The sequence below is a fragment of the Bombyx mandarina genome, chromosome A1 (genome assembly GCF_030267445.1).
Source record: "Bombyx mandarina strain Sakado chromosome A1, ASM3026744v2".
Taxonomy (NCBI): Eukaryota; Metazoa; Arthropoda; class Insecta; order Lepidoptera; family Bombycidae; genus Bombyx; species Bombyx mandarina.
This window is the reverse complement of record NC_143234.1, coordinates 5,564,869-5,577,667: the sequence shown is the minus strand read 5'-3', so window position 1 is coordinate 5,577,667 and position 12,799 is coordinate 5,564,869. Positions and strand designations below refer to the sequence as shown.

Here is a 12,799-nt window from a genome sequence, read left to right as displayed (position 1 = left end):
AAGCGGGATTGTAGGGATTGGAGGGTGTCTATGTGTGTGCGGGCCGCGTGAGCGATCACCACACTCGCGTAAGTCATGACGGGCCTTATGCAAGTTTTGTAAAGTGTCACCTTGTTCCGAAGGGACATTTTACTCCGCTTACAGATCATGGGATAGAGTCTACCGAGAATAAATGCGGCACGGTCACGGACTGTTTTTATATGCGGGCGGAATGTCATGGATGCATCCAGGGTTACTCCCAGGTACTTGACCTTCCTGGTCCAGGGTATAGGTTGGCCGAAGAGGGTGATCGGGGGTGTGATATTTCTCCTCCTAATGCGGGAGGAAATAAGCGGAGAGTTTCCCCTTTGAAATAACACTGCTGTGCTTTTCGCTGGGTTGATGTCTATGCGCCATTTTCGGAACCACTGTCCGAGGGTTAACGCTGCACTCTGGAGCTTACTCGTGATTAGGGACTTGTTTCTACTTGAGTAGTAAACGGTTGTGTCGTCAGCGAATAAGGCTAGCTGGGTCGGCGGCGACCGGGGAATATCATTGACAAATAAACTAAATAGGAGCGGAGAAAGAACGGAGCCTTGCGGGACTCCAGCCGTGAGTGGTCGCGGGGAGGAGCGGGTTCCCTCTACTCGATATCGAAAAGAGCGGTTAGACAAGAAGTCCCGTATGATGAGCACGAGACTGTCCGGTACGCCCATGTTGAAAAGTTTGAAAATCAAACCGTTGTGCCAGACTTTGTCGAACGCTTTTGCGACGTCGAAGAAGAGGGCTCCCGTGTAGATTGGTTTTGGTCGGTTAAGTCCCACCAGAATGTGCTCCGTGAGGCGGTGCACCTGTTGTACGCATGAGTGATTTGCACGGAATCCGAATTGTTCATCGATGAGAATGCCCTTTGATGAGACGAAGTCTCTGAGGCGTTTGTAGAGCAGACGCTCATACAGTTTGCCCAGAGACATGAGGAGGCTAATCGGGCGGTAACTCGTCGGATTATTTTTTGGTTTACCGGGTTTGTGTATGCCGATAACGTCCGCTTCTTTCCACACCGCGGGAAAGATACAGTTAGCCATAGCGGCATTGAAGATAGATGCCAACATCACGATGAGTTGGATGGGTAGAAGTTTAATAACGCGGTTAGATATACCGTCGGAACCGGGAGCTTTGCGAGGACGTAGGTCTTTGATCAAGTCTTTAACTTCCATCGGGGTGACGGGTGGTAACGCATCCGAGGGTGGCAAGGAGGCTCTGCGTTCTACCTCACTGTCTACTAATTCTACATGAACAGGGTCCACGGATTGAGTGCTGGGCGTGCACTGGGTTTGCAATGTATCGGCCAGCAGCTCTGCTTTTTCGTCATCATCGAACGCCGCGAGTCGGCCTGAGGGGCCTACGAGGGGGGCATAGCTACTACCGTATCCGATTTGAGAGTACGAGCTAAGCGGTAGTAAGACCTTTGAGAGGGCGCGAGTCCTTCTAAGAAATCAGACCATCTGGCATCTCGGACTTCGGCGATGCGAGACTTTACGTCGCGTTGTAGGGCACGCATTCGAGTACGATTTTCCACTGTAGGATACCTATCGTAGGCGCGGATCGAGGCGTTCTTAGCTCTAAGGAGTTCCCTAATATCGTCGGGCAATTTGAAGCGGTGAAGGAAGTCCTCCGCCACAACTTGCTTCGATGACCTATCTAATGTCGAGGTGATGTGTGACGTTACGATGTCTATGGCTTCAGCGGTATCCTGAGGAGACGGGGTAGAGTCCGGGCTAAACGGGAGCGATGGTGGATCAGATTCAGCCAGGCTAATGCCCAGCGTGTGCCAATCCACCACAGTCCTCGTGACGGGAACGGAATCGGGAGCGCGACCGAGCTTCATTATGACGGGACGGTGGTCTGAATCTAACTCTGAAACTACTTCGATCGAGTGTAAGCGCAGAGTTACGTTTTTTAATAACGCTATGTCGAGTATATCCGGGCGATGCGCGATATTTAGCGGGTAGTGAGTCGGGGTTAGCGGAGCCATGATATCGAAGGCGAGATCATCGACTAACGCGTCGAGCCGCCTGCCATTAGGGGTTGTGGTGTGTGAGTTCCACCTGATGTGTTTACAATTTAGGTCGCCCGCCAGAATGACAGAACTTCCCATGCCGAGTAGCGCCTCGATATCACTGCTTAGAACGATCTTATCCGGAGGAAGATAAACGGACGCGATAACGATCGGCGCGTGACCCGTCAGTGAGATTCGGCACACTGATGCTTCGATGTTAGCGAGCGCGGGAGGATCGAGCGGGACGCAATGCAGGGCTCTTCTATAGTAAATGACGGTACCACCACCACGAGCAGTGAGCCTGTCGTTCCTAACCATGCTATAGTTCGCGATTTTAGGGTCGTGACGCGCGGGCTTAAGTAGGGTCTCCTGCACTAAGAAAATGTCAATTTGATGGTCACGCAAAAAATCACAAACCTGATCACGTTGATTTGCGAGACCGTAAGCGTTAAAAAATCCTATCGTTACGGATAAGGACTTTATTCTACTTATGTACGCCATTGATTACCGGACCGCAATGTTGTCCAGCATCCGTTTATATAGACTAAACACGACCCACACATTCTCTTGTAGCGATTTGCTATAATCAAATAATAATACAGATACTAAACTAGTGCTATTCAACTCGTTAATCCGGTCAATTAAAGACGAACGAATCAACATTTGAAAGTCTGTAAATCTTCAGAATTTCATCTACAGATTAAACTTTGGTCTTATCAGCCTTTATATACTAATTCATTAAGCACATGACCCCCGTGAAAAGGTCATTAAGCAAACACACGAAAGCGACGTATGTGAGATTACATGTGAAAGAACGGGACAGCGCTTAACACATCACATAACTGGCTTTCGAAGCTCGTTGACTCCGTAAAGAGAATTGCTGAGTTGAATAATTAGGGTTATGTAGGAAGCAAGTAAGTTCGAACTTTCATTGTTTCAACGTGAAAGCTTTCATGATAGAATTGAAACCGTAGCAATTTGTTTGCTAATGAACCAAGATCATAATTTAAATTCCAAAAAATATGTTTAAACAGACAAAAACATCATCATAGTACACCTCAACTGGTTTTACTGGTGGTAGGGCCTCGCGTGAGTCCGCACGGGTAGATACCACCGCCTTGCCTATTTCTGCCGTGAAGCACTAATGTGTTTTGGTTTAAAGGGTGGTGCAGCCGTTGTAACTATACTGAGACCTTAGAACTCATGTCTCAGGGTGGGTGGCAGCATTGGCGTTGTAGTTGTCTATGGGCTCCAGTAACCACTTAACATCAGGTGGGCTGTGAGCTCATCCAGCTACCTAAGCAATAAAAATAAAAAATAAAAACCTCAAATTAATGGCGATAGGTAGGTTTATAATCCTACTTGAAAATTTGCCATCGTCATATACAAACTATATAAATGACGCGATGGTGTATTGCGTTCCAGCTCAGAAGCCGGTAGCTGTTTGCTTCGATTTTTATATCATGATCGGCAGGAGATAAGCATATTGAGAAGTTTATGTGCTAAGGGTGCCTGCCACTCGATATATTATTTAAAAATCAATGGGCTAGAGCGCACGCACCGTGAGAAGGGGTTTGGCTAATTTGCCCGAACAACACTAAACCACAAAAAGACTAAGTTATATAACTCTCAGATTTCAGGTAGCGAAATATCAACCTCAAATAACTCCATACCCTTTTAAATTTCGAATTACTTTAACTTTAAATACGAATGTAAACATTAAATGCAAAAAGCCATGTTATGATGACATCAAAGAAAGCATCCAGGTGGTCATTCATGCACTATTCAACATCACTCGCAAACACTCGCATCACTAATTCGACGGAAAATTACGCGCTTCATACCTAGAAACTAAACTAATTTAACTCATTTGCAGTTACAGCGTTTGATGTCAGATATAATGAATTAGCTTTTAAGCAATGCCTTCTAATACAAGAAGTATTCAATGAGAATATAGTATAAGAAAAATAATTTATTAAAAAAAACCATAACACAAAATCCATCTTAGTAAAGTAAAAAGTCTAGTCGCCCTCGTCTCCTCCTTCTTCTTCCTCATCGAACTCGCCTTCTTCTTCAGCAGTAGCATCCTGGTACTGTTGGTACTCCGATACCAGGTCGTTCATGTTTGACTCTGCCTCGGTGAACTCCATCTCATCCATGCCCTCGCCCGTATACCAGTGTAAGAACGCTTTGCGCCTGAACATAGCCGTAAACTGTTCCGAGACACGTTTAAACAGCTCCTGTATTGCTGTTGAGTTGCCTATGAATGTAGCAGACATTTTCAGCCCTCGAGGCGGAATATCACACACCGCTGTTTTAACGTTGTTTGGAATCCACTCAACAAAGTACGATGAGTTCTTGTTCTGAATGTTCATCATTTGTTCGTCCACCTCCTTCATAGACATGCGACCTCGGAAAATAGCGGCCACAGTCAGGTAGCGACCGTGGCGCGGATCACAAGCCGCCATCATGTTCTTCGCGTCAAACATCTGCTGCGTCAACTCCGGCACCGTCAGCGCACGGTACTGCTGACTCCCGCGTGACGTCAAAGGTGCGAAACCCGGTATGAAAAAGTGTAACCGCGGGAACGGCACTATGTTCACTGCTAACTTGCGCAGATCTGCATTCAACTGACCAGGGAACCGTAAGCAAGTCGTCACGCCTGACATTGTCGCTGAAACAAGGTGGTTCAAATCGCCATAAGTCGGGGTTGTTAGCTTCAGCGTTCGGAAGCAGATGTCGTACAGAGCCTCGTTGTCAATGCAGTATGATTCATCTGTATTTTCTACCAACTGATGTACTGAAAGAGTGGCATTGTACGGTTCGACCACAGTATCTGATACCTTAGGAGATGGAACAACGCTAAAGGTGTTCATGATCCTATCGGGGTATTCCTCACGAATTTTGGAAATGAGTAACGTTCCAAGACCAGCTCCAGTTCCTCCGCCAAGTGAGTGAGTCAACTGGAATCCTTGCAGACAGTCGCAACCTTCAGCTTCTTTTCTGACTACATCGAGCACAGAATCTACCAGCTCTGCGCCTTCGGTGTAGTGACCCTTAGCCCAGTTGTTGCCAGCACCCGATTGCCCAAAGACAAAGTTGTCCGGACGAAAGATCTGACCGAATGGTCCGGAGCGTACAGAGTCCATTGTCCCGGGCTCCAGGTCCACAAGGATAGCCCGAGGCACGTACTTTCCTCCAGTCGCCTCGTTATAGTACACGTTGATGCGCTCCAGCTGGAGGTCGGAGTCTCCGTGATACGTTCCGGTCGGATCGATGCCATGCTCATCGGATATAACTTCCCAGAACTAAAAAAGAGTTGACCCTTTAGAACAATTTTCTGTATTTATTTTTATTGCTTAGGTGGTTGGAAGTCACGGCCGAACTGACGGCCCATCTGATGGTGAGAAGCTACCGGAGCCCATAGATATCTACAACGTAAATGCCGCCACCTACCTTGAGGTTTTCAAGTGTCAGTTTTTACAGTACAACGGCTGCCCCACCCTTCAAGCCGAAACGCATTACCGCTTCACGGCAGAAATAGGCAGTGTAGTGGTACCTACCCGTTCGGACTCATAAGACGTCCTACCTCCAGTATCCAATTATTTAATCCGATTAAGAGGATATTCTTATTATTCTATAAGTAACTAAATATAGCTATAGCGTGTCATCTTTGGCGATCGTGTAAAGCCAACTATTCATGAGATAGACATAAGAATACCGAACTAGTAGTAAAGTAGGCTATTCACCTTAGCCCCAATCTGGTTTCCGCATTGGCCTCCTTGGATATGAACTATTTCCCTCATTTCTTTTGTAAATTATATAATACTGTGTATCTTATTGTCCAATAATACGAAACTAAGCCACGACCAACTAAAACTTCCAAAAACAGTAAAACAAAAAATCTAAAAAAAAAGCAGACTTCGTGTCCATCTAGAAAAGTATAATGACAGGTATATCTATTGTCAAAACGATGAAAACTTTTTAATTAATTATCGTCAATAATGTAATGAGGTTAAGTACTTAACGTTATCAATATGTAAACTAAGAAATTTTCGTCAATTCATCAAGTTGATTAGGATTTAATAAAATAAAAAAAAACATTTCAAAATGAAATACAAGATTATATTTTACTTAATAACGTAATAATACTGGGGTATGGGGGCCACAAAGCCGACCACCAGATCTAGATAGAAGGACTTTATTTTAGGAAAGAAGGTGACAAAAAAAATAGAAAGAATGAAAAAGAAGAAGAGAGATAAGGAAAACGTGTAATCATTGAAAGGGTTTCTTATTAAACTGTTTTCATATATATAAGATATATAGCTTAGATGTATACATAAGCGTGTTTAATTAAAGAAAGCCTACATGAAGGGTCTTTAGGGCTTTAGAAAATAAGCAAGTAAAATAGTGGAATAGATAACAATTTCTTGCAGATGCGCTAAACATTTTATGACATTTAATGCCTTTCATACTTACTTTCATTTACTCTACAACTTGTTTTAACAGAGTGACACTGAAACAATAAACTCTCAGATAAGACGCCCTAAACACGTTATTACGGATCCTCCCGATCTATTAACGGTGCTTTTAGGTACCTCAAGCACCGGTCACCGTCCTCGCCGAACCCGTCGCGAGCGACGAAGGGCTCGACGAGTAAATTAACCCGCAGACACAGCCCACTAAGTTTCTCGCCGGATCTTCTCAGTGGGTAGCGTTTCCGATCCGGGGGTAGATTCTGCGAAGCTCTGCTCTTGCTAGGGCTAGTGATAGTAATACTCCCGGTTTGAGCCCCGTGAGCTCATCTACACGTCAAGGTGAAGCTGAAATAGACTCTCAAGACTATCAGAATTAGTAGGAAAACCCCTTGAAGTCATTCAATCCCATCTTTGCAGCATAGCCGTCGAAGCACCGTTGTTCTTAAGAAATTTGGATCTCCATGATGACCTGGAGCTTGACTTAACAAGTAAGTATATACACTCGTCATCAATGCGCCACTTTGAGAAGGTGACACGATAGGACAACCCTCTTGTCGTGGTCGCCGGAAATTACATATCAGATCCTGTGGACATAGGTAGGGAAAATAAATAAAAAATCTATGCGAAGACAGTTGTGATGATGTGATGGACAAATATTTCGGTGCTCAGAAAATAAATAGAACATGGTTTTTTATGTATATTATAAAACTGTAAATTGAAAGGCGGTAGTCAACTTCTAAAAAAATGGCTTCTTCAACCCATAGGAATCTTCAAGGGCGTGGAATAAACTCCTCTTAGGAATTTCAAGCTGCCAATCCCTTGCATTGGAGACAATAAGCACCAAGAAATGTATTTATATTTTGGAAATAAAAGAAGGCGCAATGGACACAGAAGAAAAACACTAAGCATAAACTGCCTTCTTTATAACTTATTTACAATTACGTAAACGATTTCATTACAATTTTATTGATAACTAGCGACCCGCCCCGGCTGAGTTACATTATAGGAGTTTCAGTAAGGATCCCTAATTTTTTTGAAAATATAATAAATATAGCCTATGTCACCCGGGGATAGCGTAGCTTTCCAACAGTGAAAGAATTTTTCAAATCGGTTCAGTAGTTTCAGAGCCTATTCAATACAAACAAACAAACAAATCTTTCCTCTTTATAATATTAACTAGCGACTCGCCCTCGCTTCGCTTCGGAAACATTACACATGAAACAAAAAAATAAATAAAAAAATAAATAAAAAAAAGTAGCCTATGTTCATCAGGGACAATGTCGGCTTCTAATGGAAAAAGAATTTTTCAAATCGGTCCAGTAGTTTCGGAGCCTATTCGAAACAAACAAACAAACAAATCTTTCCTCTTTATAATATTAGTATAGATAATTAAAGTATAGATAAATACCTAAAATATTTTTTCCGGTCACTGGATTGATGTAAATCTAAACACAACGAATCCCGATTTGTTTTTCGTAAATGTAAGGCATTAAAACCTACATATAGAAAATGAAAAAAGTTCGCAACAATATAACTAACTGGCCTTTTTGAATTTTTTCGAATGTCGCACGAAATTCGAACTGCATTCCGAAATGTCAATTGTTTTTATTGATCTGCAGTGAGTAGAGTAAGTCCTCCCAATCTCTGTAGTTACTAGAAAAGTGTTTTTATTCCATTTAAAATGAGGGAAATTGTACACATACAGGCCGGTCAATGCGGCAATCAAATTGGAGCTAAGGTACCTATGTTTTCATAATAGTTTAAAATGCGAGAACAATTTCTTAAATATTTATTCATCAATGCGTGTTAACTTATCAATTACATTACCTTTTTTTTAACTAATATATTATATTAAAACTAGACTTTGCTTGCTATACGTATTTAAAAAGTTTTGATTTTTTCACAATGCCACTGATTGCTAAGTGGCCATTTTGATGTCTGTGATGTAAAAAAATAAAGTCTCAAACCATTAAACACCATATTATTTTTATTATTAAGGTATTCGTTTGGTTATAGTGTTGTAGATGTAATTTTTGAGTAAAATGGATTCACTGAAGATTTCCTACATCATTTTAATTAAAACTATCTTTAAGTATAGCATCTAACACGATCGCCAAATATGACACGCTATAAGCCCGATTTAGTTATTAATAGAATAATTAGAATGTCCTCTTAATCAGATTCAATAATTGCATACTGGTGGTAGGACGTCTTGTAAGTCTGAACGGGTAGGTACCACCATCCTGCCTATTTCGAAGCAGGAATGCTTTTCGGTTTGAAGGGTGGGGCAGCCGTTGTACTGTAAAAATTGAGACCTCAAAACCTCAAAGTAGGTGGCGGCATTTACGTTGTTGATGTCTATGGGCTCCAGTACCTACGTAACATCAGGTGGGCCGTGAGTTCGGCCATGAGCTCCAATCACCTAAGCAATAAAAATAAATACAGAAAATTGTTCTAAAGGGTCAACTCTTTTTTAGTTCTGGGAAGTTATATCCGATGAGCATGGCATCGATCCGACCGGAACGTATCACGGAGACTCCGACCTCCAGCTGGAGCGCATCAACGTGTACTATAACGAGGCGACCGGAGGAAAGTACGTGCCGCGGGCTATCCTTGTGGACCTGGAGCCCGGGACAATGGACTCTGTACGCTCCGGGCCATTCGGTCAGATCTTCCGTCCGGACAACTTTGTCTTTGGGCAATCGGGTGCTGGCAACAACTGGGCTAAGGGTCACTACACCGAAGGCGCAGAGCTGGTAGATTCTGTGCTCGATGTAGTCAGAAAAGAAGCTGAAGGTTGCGACTGTCTGCAAGGATTTCAGTTGACTCACTCACTTGGAGGAGGAACCGGAGCTGGTCTTGGAACGTTACTCATTTCCAAAATCCGTGAAGAATATCCTGATAGAATAATGAATACTTTTAGTATTGTTCCTTCACCGAAAGTGTCTGACACCGTAGTTGAGCCGTATAACGCAACCCTCTCCGTACATCAGTTGGTGGAAAATACAGATGAATCGTACTGCATTGACAACGAGGCTCTGTATGATATCTGCTTCCGCACGCTGAAGCTAACAACCCCGACTTATGGCGACTTGAACCACCTTGTTTCAGCGACAATGTCAGGCGTGACGACTTGTCTACGGTTCCCTGGTCAGTTGAATGCAGATCTGCGCAAGTTAGCAGTGAACATGGTGCCGTTCCCGCGATTGCACTTTTTCATACCGGGTTTCGCACCTCTGACGTCACGCGGGAGTCAGCAGTACCGTGCGCTGACGGTGCCGGAATTGACGCAGCAGATGTTTGACGCGAAGAACATGATGGCGGCTTGCGATCCGCGCCACGGTCGCTACCTGACTGTGGCCGCTGTTTTCCGAGGCCGCATGTCTATGAAGGAGGTGGACGAACAAATGATGAACATTCAGAACAAGAACTCGTCGTACTTTGTTGAGTGGATTCCAAACAACGTTAAAACAGCGGTTTGCGATATTCCGCCTCGAGGGCTGAAAATGTCTGCTACGTTCATAGGCAACTCAACAGCAATACAGGAGCTGTTTAAACGAATCTCGGAACAGTTCACGGCGATGTTCAGGCGCAAAGCGTTCTTACATTGGTATACGGGCGAGGGTATGGATGAGATGGAGTTCACAGAGGCAGAGTCAAACATGAACGACCTGGTATCGGAGTACCAACAGTACCAGGATGCTACAGCTGAAGAAGAAGGCGAGTTCGACGAGGAGGAAGAAGGGGGAGACGAGGGCGACTAGACTTTTAATTTTTTATCTAAGTTTTTCAATATACTTTATTTTTTCTAAATACTATTTATTATTTAACCCTAACTAAACGATATTTGCCAATCTCATACAGTTATGTACATCGCAAGCTTGGTGTGCATACTTTATCTTCGATGAGCCTCTATCCATCGGTAAAGTCACTCGATTCACATTCACGAATGTATGTACACACTGTATAGGTAATCACTCTGGTCCATGGACATCATACGTTTGGATGACTACACGTTACCTAAAGCTGTCTTCTACTGACCGCTTGAGAACAGCTCACACCACAAGGGAAATACGTTACAGGGATATTAAATTTTAAAACATCTTACATATGTCCCCCGTGAGCGTTTGGAAGAGATCTCACAACAGAGGTAAGAATGGCGACTCTGCTGCACGGTGCGCCTTACGATGGTCTTCAAAACAAAATTTGGCTTCGGTAGCAATTCATGCAGACGAAAATTGCTAAGTTAGTCGTTAACGGACACGTTAAGGAGGTTGAGAGATCACTTAAACTGATCTAATGCTTTTTACGACCCGTGATTCACGAATTTTTTATTGTCTCTCCTGCTATGTGACTGCATTTTGTGTGTTTTTTTTTTGCTGTCTCGCATAGTAACCGATCATAAGGCCCATCTCCTAATTGTCGCCTCGGGCTGGCTACTTGCGGACACAGAATATACATTTTTTTGGGATTTTCCAATGTTTTTTTTTCTCACGTACTTTATAAATATATAACTATAAACAGTGACCGCGGTAAACTCTTCTTCTTCTTCTTTATTCTTTATTGTACACACAGTTAATATTACAGTAATTGCGTAAGATATAAAAAATGGCGAGCTTAACTCAACAATTGAGTTTTCTACCAGCTAACCGTTCTTAACTCTCCTCGAACTCCGTTTCAAGAAAGACATAGCATATTGCTCCGAAACTATCGAAGATTTAAGGTTGATAGTCGTTCCAAAGTCCCATAGAACGAGACAAAAAATATATCTAGAAGTGTACTTTGGATGAGCGCAGTGGTTCTACGTACACGGAAGAACTCTACTCCGATAGCACATTTTTGATGATAAAAAGATGACGGCGTTATGTTAATCAATTTCTCGGAGCAATCCCCATGAAACGTACCATACAGAACAAGGAGAACGATATCAAACAATTCGCGACAACACGACTCGATGTCAATACGATCAATTCTCTTCTGTAGGTTTGGAAGTAGCTGATAATTGAGATCCCTAAACCCGAGATGAGAGTAGTAATTCAGTGTGTATCAATAGCCGTTGTAACTATACTGATACCTTAGAACTTATATCTCAAGGTGGGTGGCGCATTTATGTCGTAGATGTCTATGTAACCACTTAACACCAGGTGGGCTGTGAGATCGTCCACTCATCTAACAATAAAAAAAAACCCGACCGTACACCTGAGTCGCGGCAGAAATAGATAGATAAAATGGTTGCTTCCTTTCAATACCCGAGCTAATAGTTGCTAATAATCACTAAACTCCAGAGCGGACGCGAGCTTCCCGAAGAAAAACAAACCAAATCAATTTGAAATGTCACAAGTTTGTAAAATACAATCTATTTGGAGTCCAATTTTACAGGTCAATAAGTAGATTTGAACAGTATGGTTCGTAAATGAGATTCATAATTAACTGAGAGGACCCGACCACGTTTTCGCTATAAATAGAGAATTCCGGAAAACTACATTGAATTGCCAACAATAGAACACTGAAAGTTTCAATATGAACAAAAAATTGAGCCACAAATATTCACTTTTGTGTATACGTACCGAGATGTCCAATCTAGATCGCTCTCGATTACAAAGCCGAAAAGAATCGAGGTCATTCGTTAAATTGAACCAAATTCACGAGAGGATCAACTTGTACAACACTTCTGACAGTTGGACACTGCGTACAGTGTTTGACTGTTACGAAATTTTTTAGACAGCCGTATGATTTTTTCATTGTAATTCGTATAGATTTGTTTATACACTGTGTACCTACTTATTTAGTGACTAGCGACCCGCCCTCGCTTCGCTTCGGAAACATTAAAACACACATGAAACAAAAAAATAAAATAAAAAAAAATGAAAAAAAAGTAGCCTATGTTCATCAGGGACAATGTCGGCTTCTAATGGAAAAAGAATTTTTCAAATCGGTCCAGTAGTTTCGGAGCCTATTCGAAACAAACAAACAAACAAATCTTTCCTCTTTATAATATTAGTATAGACAAATAAATAAAGTACAGTATATTAGAGCAGATGAATGACATGCGGGCCTCTGGTTCGTGTCAGTCACGCAGGTAGAACTTGCGTGGGATTCAAAACAAACCAGCAGTAAACATCCAGCAGTATATTGAAAATAATCAGGCGGACAGACAGTACAATAATACCAAAGATATATTATTATAAAGGAACTTTTTTTATTTATTGCTTAGATGGGTGGACGAGCTCACAGCCCACCTGGTGTTAAGTGATTACTGGAGCCCATAGACATCTACAACGTA

The 12,799-nt window shown here is 42.6% G+C and overlaps 3 protein-coding genes across 3 annotated transcripts in view; 2 read left to right on the top strand and 1 right to left on the bottom strand.

Annotated features, from left to right (window-relative positions):
- The window catches only part of Gfrl (Glial cell line-derived neurotrophic family receptor-like), a 259,265-nt gene that overhangs the window by 174,099 nt on the left and 72,367 nt on the right, over window positions 1-12,799 (top strand). The window lies entirely within an intron of this gene.
- On the bottom strand, window positions 3,736-6,020 carry LOC114239589 (tubulin beta chain). The gene is made up of 2 exons (XM_089739501.1): window positions 5,788-6,020; window positions 3,736-5,346 (listed from the first exon to the last, which is right to left on the bottom strand). Exons 1-2 carry the CDS (start codon window positions 5,842-5,844, stop codon window positions 4,060-4,062), a joined length of 1,344 nt encoding a protein of 447 aa, XP_089595627.1. The 5' UTR covers window positions 5,845-6,020; the 3' UTR covers window positions 3,736-4,059.
- On the top strand, window positions 8,054-10,280 carry LOC114239588 (tubulin beta chain). The gene is made up of 2 exons (XM_028169869.2): window positions 8,054-8,254; window positions 8,994-10,280. The coding sequence occupies exons 1-2, from the start codon at window positions 8,198-8,200 to the stop codon at window positions 10,278-10,280; spliced, it is 1,344 nt and encodes a 447-aa protein (XP_028025670.1). The 5' UTR covers window positions 8,054-8,197.

Excerpts from the sequence above, each read along its gene's own strand:
- LOC114239589 (XM_089739501.1), bottom strand. The coding sequence starts at position 5,844 with ATGAGGGAAATAGTTCATATCCAAGGAGGCCAATGCGGAAACCAGATT. Across the intron at positions 5,347-5,787 it reads GAAACCAGATTGGGGCTAAG|TTCTGGGAAGTTATATCCGA; the intron begins GTGAATAGCCTA and ends ACTCTTTTTTAG.
- LOC114239588 (XM_028169869.2), top strand. The coding sequence starts at position 8,198 with ATGAGGGAAATTGTACACATACAGGCCGGTCAATGCGGCAATCAAATT. Across the intron at positions 8,255-8,993 it reads GCAATCAAATTGGAGCTAAG|TTCTGGGAAGTTATATCCGA; the intron begins GTACCTATGTTT and ends ACTCTTTTTTAG.